Consider the following 10,573-nt stretch of genomic DNA (forward strand, 5'->3'; position numbering starts at 1 on the left):
ACTTTGCCTTCAAAGATAAATACAAGCAGATCTTTCTGGGTGGTGTGGACAAGAGGACCCAGTTTTGGCGCTACTTTGCAGGGAACCTGGCATCGGGTGGTGCCGCTGGGGCCACATCCTTGTGCTTTGTGTACCCTCTTGATTTTGCCCGTACCCGTCTAGCGGCTGATGTGGGCAAAGCTGGAGCTGAGAGGGAATTCAAAGGCCTCGGTGACTGCCTGGTTAAGATCTACAAATCTGATGGGATTAAGGGCCTGTACCAAGGCTTTAATGTGTCCGTACAGGGCATTATCATCTACCGAGCTGCCTACTTTGGTATCTATGACACTGCAAAGGGTAAGTTTGCTGTATGCTTAGAGGCCGTGGGAGCTTTGGGTACTTGTTTGCAGTTCTAGGAACTCAATCTAGGACCTCTTGCATACTGATCTAGTGCCGAGCTGTATTCCCACGCCCTGGGTTCCTCTCCCCCCCCCCATCCCCCTCTTTGAGACAGGGTCTCAGTATGTAGACCAGGCTTCCTATTCACAGCCATCCACCTGCCTCTGCCTCCTGGGTGTTAGGATTGGAGGCATCCACCCCTGCACCCAGTTCCTGACTTGTTTCTTTAGATTAGGTTTTGTTTTTTGGGGTTTTTTGTTGTTGTTGTTGTTGTTTGTTTTTGGTTTTTTTGAGACAGGGTTTCTCTGTGTGGCCCTGGCTGTCCTGGAACTCACTCTGTAGACCAGGCTGGTTTAATGTAGCTTGGGCTGACCTTAGATTTAAGGTCCTCTTGCCTCAGTTTCCTAAAACTAGCTTGGTTTGTTGTTGCTGTTGTTACTTTTTTTTAAAGACAAGGGTAGCAAGATCTTGCACCAGCCTAACAGAGGCCCAACACTCATTTTGTTTTTAATTGCTGAAGGAAGCCAAATTCTTTCAATGTGAAGCTCGTGGTAGATCAAATATTAGTTGGGTATGGAAAATAGGACAGCAGAACTACATTTTGATTTAAAAAAAAAAAAAACTCTTCTATTTTCAGGAATGCTCCCAGATCCCAAGAACACTCACATCTTCATCAGCTGGATGATTGCACAGTCTGTCACTGCTGTCGCTGGCCTGACTTCCTATCCTTTTGACACGGTTCGCCGTCGTATGATGATGCAGTCGGGACGCAAAGGAAGTAAGTTCTGCTTGAGCATAAGATTAAACAGTCTTGGGAGTCGGACAAGTTTATGGCCACAAACTTGCCGGTGGCTGGCTGCCTTTAATAACTGCAGTCTGGGGCTAGAGATGCAGCTCAGTGGTAGAGTGTTAGCCCATCATACTCAAGGCCCTATATTCAATCTCTCCAGTGTCATTAAAGTGCTGTAGGCTGTGAATATAAGATGACAGGGACAGCATCCATGTTGGCTGCACAAGTGCCTGTGAGCAAACGGCCTTTTAGATGCATATGACATAGGGTACTTAGCTTATATTAAAAGGTGATGCCTGTGCTAATGTGTAAATGCTGGGTTTTTAAACTGCCCTTAAGTGCTTAGAATAGCTCAGTAGTAGAGAGCTTAGCATACACACGGCCTAAGGTTCCATCCTTAACATGGCAAAACAAAAAACAAAAAAACAAAAAAAAAAAAAGTAGGAAATTACTTTTTAAAGGTGGGATTCTGTTTTCTTTAGTGTTGGGGTTTTGGAGGCGTTCACTGGCTTTTAGTCATCAACTCCATGTCTTTATTCTTTGCAGCTGACATCATGTACACAGGCACGCTTGACTGCTGGCGGAAGATCGCTCGCGATGAAGGAAGCAAGGCTTTTTTCAAGGGTGCATGGTCCAACGTTCTCAGAGGCATGGGTGGCGCCTTTGTGCTTGTCTTGTATGATGAGATCAAGAAGTACACATAATTATGTCTTAGGTGTTCTCCCCGAGAACAGGCATGTTGTATAATATACCATATCTTGAACATTCTGGACAGATTCTCTGGGCTTGTCTGTTTTATCAATGGCAACTATTTACCAGTTGAAAAGTGGGAAGCAATAATATTCATCTGACCAGTTTTCTCTTAAAGCCATTTCCATAATGACAATAATGATGGGACTCAATTATATTTTTTATTTCAGTCACTCCTGATAATAAAAAATTGAAGAAATAAAAATATCCAAAACCAGTTTTGTTTGTTGTTTGTTTCCATATAAGAATCTGCTTTGTGGGGGGAGGGGGTGGGGGAGTACTGCCTTTGAATAGAGGTAATTGTCAGCAATCAATTTTGCAAGAAATAACTTAGATATATACCCCTCAATTTCCAGTTCATTAGCAAAATAGAACTTGGGATCAGTGTATCCAAAACGTTTTAGTCCATTGCCTGTAAGCTATCATAGCTGCAAGAGCTCCCCAGGAAGTATCCTGTACCTGTCTTCCCTATTCCAGTGGTTAAAACAAGAACCATAAGCCAAAGTTGGTCACTTTCAAATGATGTTAAAATATCACCCCATTTTTAAAATATAAGGTAATCCCAGTTCTCAGTTTTCATCCAATTGCCTTCTCTCATCACCTGGCTCAAGCTGTTTTTTAATCTCAGTCAAAGCAGAGGATTAAGGCTGGCACCTTTCTCTAGTGCTGAGATTGCAGTGCTGTTCAAGATTATGGAGGGTGCTGGATGACAGCCACCTGTACCTTGCCTGACTTGCTGCTCACAGCTTGTCAGCGGAGAATGTCCCTGTTTCTGTTGGATAAGATTCTATATTATTTGGGATTCACAGGGCAGCTCTGCAAATTTAGAAGCTCTTCACTAGGGCTCAGAAATCCGGTTGGTTTTGTTAGTACCATGAGATTTATATGCAGAATAAAGTATCCCACCAAGTCTCAATATGCATAGAAAGTAGGATGGGTGATCACACGCACGGATAAAGCTTGGGAACACATCCCTCTCACTGGAGTGTGGTAAGGCTGATCATAGACAAGTAGTGCGATTGATTGATGATGCCTGGGAGAGGCTGCGTACCGAGTGACCAAGCACCTGAGTAAAGGGATATCTTAGTTCAGAGCGCTTTATTGACAAGGAGGTAACAGCATTCTCTCCCGAGTGAAACTTGCACTCGAAGTTCCTTTGCCTCAATTCATTCATCTTCAGTGGTCATTCTTTGTTCAGGCAAAGGTAGAAAAGAACATCTTCTGAGATGTTTCTAGAGAGAAGTATTTTTTAATTATTTATTTATTTTATGTATATGAGTACATTGTCACTGTTGCTGTCTTCAGACATAGCAGAAGAGGGCATTAGATCCCATTACTGTGTGAGCCATCATGTGCTTGCTGGGAATTGAACTCAGGACCTCTGGATGAGCATTCAGTGCTCTCTTTTGTTTGTTTGTTTGTTTGTTTATTATATCTAGTACATTGTAGCTGTCTTCAGATGCACCAGAAGAGGGTGTCATATCTCATTACAGATGGTTGTGAACCACCAAGTGGTTGCTGGGATTTGAACTCAGGACCTCTGGAAGAGCATTCAGTGGTCTTAACCATTCTCCAGCCCCTGGAGGGAAGTATTTTCTAAAGCAATAATGTTCTGGTATCACAGAGGCCTGGGCTAAAATCTGGACTCTGGGTTCAGTGAGTTTCTTAATTTCTCTAAGCTTCCATTTTTCTTCTGTATACCATGAGGATAATGACATCTATTTCAGAGGGTAGTTGCAAAGGCAAAATTTGTTTATGTGACCCAGATGTCACAGAACATACATGATAAGCACTCCCTCAATGGTACCTCTGATCATCAAGTAGTAGTTGAGAATTCTATGATCCGAAGTTGCTGGATCGTCATACTCTATGACCTCAGGCAAGTTAGTTACTCTCCAAGAACCTCAGCCACCCCAGTGGTAAAATAGCAAGATAACGATGCTAGCCATATTTCTTGGGGTGCTATGAGGATAAAGAAGCCTGGTGAGTAGTAGGTGTGATCATGGCATCTAATCAGCACCCCAAATGTGAGGTTTTACTTTGCTATTCAGCACCGATTTCTAGTGAACGTGGTATTTATGAACAGCAGTATTTATGAATAAATTCAAGCCCACCTTAAAAGAAAACTAGACATACCATATTGTGTAGCACTGATATAAAATAAACTTCAACCCAGGCTTTTCAGCTACAGATTTTGTTCCTGAAAGGGAACAAGAGGCTCTCCACTTAGGGTTTCAAACACAATACAAGAGGACCCAAGCCCCCTTTATGGTTATTACAATAGATGTGTACTCACTGAGCTGCCAGCTATTAAAATAAATGTAGGACTGGGCATTAATGACCAGAAAGCAAGAAGTGGTACCTCCTGTCATTGGGTGGCTGACACAGATGAGGTAGGGGGTTTCTGTTGTTCTTGCTATTCTTGTTGTTCAATGATTTTTGAAATTTAATTTAAAGACAAAGTGATTTTAATCTCTCCAAGCTGTGCAGGATAGTGCTATAGAATTCATTACGTCCATTATGTTCATGCAAACGTTGATGATACACAATCTCAGCAACACTCTAATTTATGCTGTTGTTTTGTTACTATTCACTGCATAACAGGATCTGTGGAGCCTGATTCCAGGTGAGAGAGCCAGAATACAGGTCAGCTCGCGCACAGCGCGCGTCCTATTCCAGAGGGCCTCTCCACTCAGTCTCTGGAAGCAGTGTGCTGCGGGTGCTCCAGAGCGCCGGGGGAAAGACAGAAGGGGTGCTTTCCCAGAGGGGCAGCTGTCGTGGAGGGTAAGTCATTTAAGCCATTATTTTTGTATTAAAAGAGATGCAGATGTGCTAGACTATGGGTTTATTAATTTGAAAGTATTCTTTTTTTTTTTTTAAAGCCTAAACAGCAAAGTGAGTTCTTGTAAACAAGGACCGTTGCAGGCACTTCCCTGAGACTCCTCCGGGGAAGTCCGTTCAGTCTCCTCAGCTGTTATGGATACTTTGGGAGGAAAAGAAAATATTTTCAAAGTATTGATGTAATGTGCAATGGCTTTTCAAGCATCCGAGTTACTAGAGTGCGTTCTATTTCTCCTTTGATATTTGTGGGTATGGCATTTGTAAGTCGCTTTTTAGTTTTTAATATATAATGTCTGTACATTGTAATCAAAGCCAGGTCATAAAGAAAAGGTATAAAATGCACAGTAAATATCTCTACATCTGCCTCTTCCGTTCCGGGCTCCCTCCTTAAAAGTCACCATTATTGGCGGTTTTGATCTATCTAGCCTCTTCAAATTGATGCTTATCGTTACAACAATAGCTGATTTATCGGAACCATATCCCCACCCATTGAATTTTTAAGTGTCATGATTTTTTTTATTTTTCCGGAGGAGAGTGTCATTAAGCCAGACCCAAGACTCACAGATTGTTGTCAGGCAAGAGGTAGCTTCTAGACTCTAAGCAAGGTTTACCGAGTGTGGCCCGTTAGTAATACCAATACTTTCCGTTGGGGTTTTAGCCATGATCACTGAACAACCAGGGGGCAAATCCCCAAACCACTTCTAACATCGGAGCCTTATTTTGTCATCCCTGAAAGATTGAATCTGGGGAGAGGACGAACTCTAAAGTCCCTTCCAGTGGAGACATCCTCCAGCTCCATTATTTATTTATTTATTTTTACAGAAAATGCAGAAGCAACGAAAGGACTTGGATTAGGTGATTTAATCCTCCCAGAACACATTTGAAAATACCTAACACAATTGTAACTGCATCGTTTATGACTCAGAGCAGTCATTTACAGTCTGTGTGGGTGGGTTGGTGTTGGCAAGCAAAATTACAAATGTAAAGATTTACATCAATTTCAGGACCAAGAAGCAAAGGCACAAAATTACAGCTCAGGGTTGTAGGTCGGAGGTGATCCGATTTACCTCCAAATAATTAACATCTGTCTTTTCAAAGCCTCGTCCTATTATGTGTAATGCCCACTTCTGTATGCAGGTTGAAATTTATTTAAACAACAAATACCGGATGCTGCAATTAGGGGATGCCTTGTGTTACACTCCAAATGTTTGGAGGAGCTTTCCTAACATTTTGGCCATTATTTGCTATGTGTGCAGGTGAACAAGGTCAGAGGCATGGTGCCCCTCTTAGCCAACTGTTCAAAAGAGCCTTCGGTATCCCAGCAACAGATATAAACACTGTTCAAGTAACAGATTGGGTGCTTGCTTTCACTGGACTCTTTCGGAGACAAAACTGAGTTGAATTAAAGGAGCCTATTAATTTGTGGGTTTTTTCCCCCTTGACTGTCAACAGAGCGGGCAATGGAAGCCGGTCTCGAACATCCATCCTGGGGTTGGGGAGGAAGAGTCTATCCCCTTAGGCCATTTGTCTATCCAGGGAATACATTTAGTACTGTGAGATTTAAAACCTGATCACATTAAAAAGCATTTCGCTGCCTCTGCTTTTACCCCCAGAATAGACATACCCAAAGCAAAATGTCTTCTAAATAGCTCTTGGGAGGCCAATGTCCAAGGGCCCCCATGTTCGGGAGTGAAAAGAGAGAAGGGAGACATGTTAGCCGCACAGGCGGAGGAGATGATGCATCCACTTCACAGGCATCCCCTGCATGCCCCCTCCCAAGCCTTAGAAAGGGACCCCTCAATGCATTCATTTGTTCCCATGGTTTGCTAAACTTTTCATCAGCTTTTAAAAACAGGCTCTCAAATTCCATAAGCTAATATTTCCATAAACCCTGGATCCATTTACGGAATTGGAGGAGATGACGTGGTTTCCAGTATACCAGGGCAGTGGCAGATCTAAGCTTGGGACTTCCTTATTTCTTGTTCTCTCCCAGAACCGAAGACACCACTCATAGATTTCCTGTTCAAGACTGCTCACAAGCTTTAGGGCTTTTCAACTGCTACTGTGTTTCACTTGATATTCAACTTTTACCTAGCTGCTTTTTGTGCTGGAGTTTCTCCATCTGGAATACAAGAATAATAATAATAGAATCTACCTCAGGGGGAAAAAAAAACATGTTAAAGAGATTAATATGTAGAAAATTCTTAGAATAATACTAGAGACCTATTCTGCGCAACTTTTTTTCTTGTCTTTGCTCATTTGCCTCTATCTATCTATCTATGCTGAAAAGCAGAACCAAGGTCTCACTTAAGCACATGCTATATAACTAGGCTGTACGGTCAAGCTTCCGAACAATTTTAATACTATTTAAGGGCTAATTGCTTTATCAAGGTATTTTATTTTCATGTCACTGATGGGAGGCTGGCATAAATGATGTATTCTTGGTCTGCACATTTTACTTTTCCCGCAGTACTGGAGATACACTTAGGGTTTTTGTGTATTCTAGGCAAGAATTCTTCTAAGCGATGTACATAGCCCAGTCTGCACAGTTTTTTTTTTTTTTTTTGAAACCGGTCTTTAGAAAATTCCATATGTATTGGCTAGAAAGCGAATCAGACAAAGGTTGTAAAGGGAGAAAATGACACTCGTGGAATGAGCTGGACAACGGGCACATGTGCTTTTATTTTACAACACTGATTATAAAAGGGAGCAAAGGCCAAAATTATATCCGGCCTGCCTCCAGGCAGTCTGTACTGCTCAGTCTGCCAAGCCAGAGCAGTCTCTAGGGCCCTTGTCGCTCCCTTTGCTCCAACAGTATTTCAAGGAATTTGTGAGGCCCTTGTCTGATTGCCCAATCCTGTGATTTCACTCCTCCCCAGAGAAAGAAACTGCTGAGAATAGACAAGCCCCTGAGACCTTTAAAGGCAATAATCTCCTTTCACTTTTGCAAGTAAGTCCAGGGTTCAGGAGTCCATTCATTGTTAAAAAAAAAAAAAACCTGAGCTGTAAGGCTGTATGTAAGGCTGTAAGGGAACGTAGCTCAGTGGGCAGAGTGCTTGCCCTGGCAGCCCAAGGCCAATTTCAATACGTTGCAAAAAAAAAATTTAAATAATTTTTTAAAAGACCTTGTAGTAAGTAGCTTCACTCTAGAAATGAAGGTCAGAGGATAATAAATAAGCATTTGAGCTTATGGGTAAAAGCATCCTGCTTGCCAATTCGACAACTGGCCATAGAAATTATAATCCTGCTTTGGCCCCATGTCTTTCTTGAGTCCTGTCACATTCCATCAGTCTTTCCATCAAGAAAATTGGAAAGCAATTTTGTGTTTGCGAGCATACTTGTGTGTGTGTGTGTATGATCATGTAAGCATATTACATCCAAGAAAGCATCTTTTTTTTCCACGAAGGTGAATTTTATATTAGTAGATCAATTGATTGATTAGTTGGTTGATTGGGACAAGGTCTTGCTATGTACCCCAGGTTAATTCCGAACTGGCAATCTTTGTGCGTATCCTGTCTCAGCCTTCTGAGTACTTGGTGGAATATAGGCATATCCCAGCATATCCAGCTTATTTCTTACATGGGGCTATAGCTCTTTCCAGAATTTCTAGAACCAGACAGATTGAAGAGAATGCGCTTCTGGTGATGAAATAAGTGCTACAACTACATACCAGGGATTCCTCTCAAGCTACAGGCTCAAGTTCACGGCCCATTATTTTGACCTCTCCCACGTCAGGTATTGCACTAAGCACAATTTACATAAATTCAGTTCACCAGCCCTGCTATTTAGGTGGTATTATTTGCTCCATTTCACAGTTGATAAAACTGAGTAGTAGCAAGGTGAAGGAATGTGCTCTGCACTCTCTGGCTTATCAGAAGAGTTCTAGGAGAACTTCAAGGTGACCTGTCAGGCATGAGCCATAAAACGTATTGAAATGTGAAAGCCAGCAAGGCCTGATGGTAGGCCTGTAATTCTTGGATTCAAGAGACAGGAAGATCTTGGGTTCAAGGCTAACCTAGGCTACCTAGGGTGAGCCTGTCAAAATAAAATAACAATGAAAGCCACCAGATAGTTTTAGAATCCATCAACAAAGTCCTTTTGACAGATACCAAACAGAAATTTGCATTACAAAAAGCACTGCTTACAGAGACCTTTCTTAGCCAAAGTTAGAAATCATCATTGCACAAAATACTCAAACCTAAGGCTCTGGATTTATTTTATTTTTTTTTTCAAAATTTTTATTTTATTCAAATTTCTTCAGCTTCTCCAAAACTGGCTTGCCTTTAAAAAGTATTTATTTGTGTGTGTGTGTGTGTGTGTTCCCAGGATGGAACTCACCAGATGGCTTAGATGACAAGCATCTTTACCCACTGAGTCCTAGGCTTGCCTCTTAAATGAAGGGTCTTAGCCTGCACTGCTAAGCACCTCTTGTAGGGATAGCAGCCTGAGGCTAGAGTGATTAGCCTACTGGGTGAGGCCCCAGTTAACAAGTACAAACACGGGAGCAAATGATATTGGGAGCCCTTCACTTTTAGCCAGGGTAGCATTAAAAAAGAAAGAAAGAAAGAAAGAAAGAAAGAAAGAAAGAAAGAAAGAAAGAAAGAAAGAAAGAAAGAAAGAAAGGGAAAGAAAAAAGAAAAATGCTGGGGCTTGGACTTTGGACTATTTGCTCTGAGTGTAGCTCTCCTTTTTTTGAAACATTTCTTTATCTGTTTGGGGGATGTCTGAATGCCACTGTATACCCATGGAAAGTAGGGGACAACTTGTAGGAGTCAGTTCTCTCAGTCAGCAAGTCCTTTTATCCACAGAGCCATCTCATCAACACCAGACTGTACCTTGGATGGAGAGATAGTACTTGCTCCTCGGTTCTGTGACTGTGCACGTGCTTATGAGCCCATGCACAGGTCTTTAAGTTCGGCTCAAACCACACCTCCTCTACAGCTTGCCTACTCTCCGCTAGCCACTAAAGTACTCCATCTATATCAGCTCCATAAGGGCAGGGATTTTGTGTGTTTCATTAGCAGTTGTATCCTCAGTGCCTAGGCAGAACAGTACTTAGCAAGTAATAGATACTTAAGAAACGATTGTTCAGCTAATTATTATAATTGTTTCACTGTATGACAACAGAGTATCTCCTTATCTGTCTCCATTAGATGCTCCGTCTTGTTTTTCTTTATATTCCTAACACCTTACAGAGACCCTAACCCACATAGTAGATGTGAGCTTAGATGGATACAATAGGAGTTTGGTCAGAGGCACGGTTTCTTTTGTGTTGTTACATTTTGCAAGCGAGATCATCTGAGAGGCAGGGGCATGAAACAATCCCCCTCCCTGTACCTTGTGGACTCCAGATGACTCCACTTCAAATGCTTTTACCACTCTTTGAACATATGCTGGCCACTCCTTCATGAACTTCTAACGCAGGGCCCTCCATATAGTCCTTGATGGGCATCTGGCTTTGCTGGCTACAGTAATGAACACTGGCTATCACATAAGATGATTCAAGCCACTCCAAGGGGAGAGGAGCAATCATATTATTGGAGCACCTGAGGACATTGCCATTAGAGCCGTACCAACTGCACATCCATGTGACTAACTAGGGCTTATTAGACCTGGCATGCTCCTAGGCCTGAGCCTAAAGTGCCCTACTCTTAAGCCCATCCAAAGAAAGCAGATGAAAAAACTTAGAGTGCATATGAGGTTCCAACCGGCTTAAAAAGCCAGTGCGCGCTGTTTTTCTTGTATGCTGTTCCCTCTCATAATAATGCTCTTTGCCATTTCTTCAGCTTTTGATGTAGGGCAGACCTTCCTCTA

At 42.2% G+C, this 10,573-nt stretch overlaps 1 protein-coding gene across 1 annotated transcript in view; it reads left to right on the top strand.

Annotated features, from left to right (window-relative positions):
* Positions 1-2,135, top strand: part of Slc25a5 (solute carrier family 25 member 5) — a 12,611-nt gene extending 10,476 nt beyond the window's left edge. Inside the window, exons 3-5 of the mRNA XM_031372410.1 lie at positions 3-336; positions 1,016-1,156; positions 1,715-2,135. Of these exons, the coding sequence (XP_031228270.1) occupies positions 3-336; positions 1,016-1,156; positions 1,715-1,872 (633 nt within the window). The 3' untranslated portion in view covers positions 1,873-2,135. The remainder of the gene's footprint in view (positions 1-2; positions 337-1,015; positions 1,157-1,714) is intronic.
* Positions 2,136-10,573: the final 8,438 nt, after the last annotated feature.

Source organism: Mastomys coucha, chromosome X (assembly GCF_008632895.1).
Source record: "Mastomys coucha isolate ucsf_1 chromosome X, UCSF_Mcou_1, whole genome shotgun sequence".
Lineage (NCBI taxonomy): Eukaryota > Metazoa > Chordata > Mammalia > Rodentia > Muridae > Mastomys > Mastomys coucha.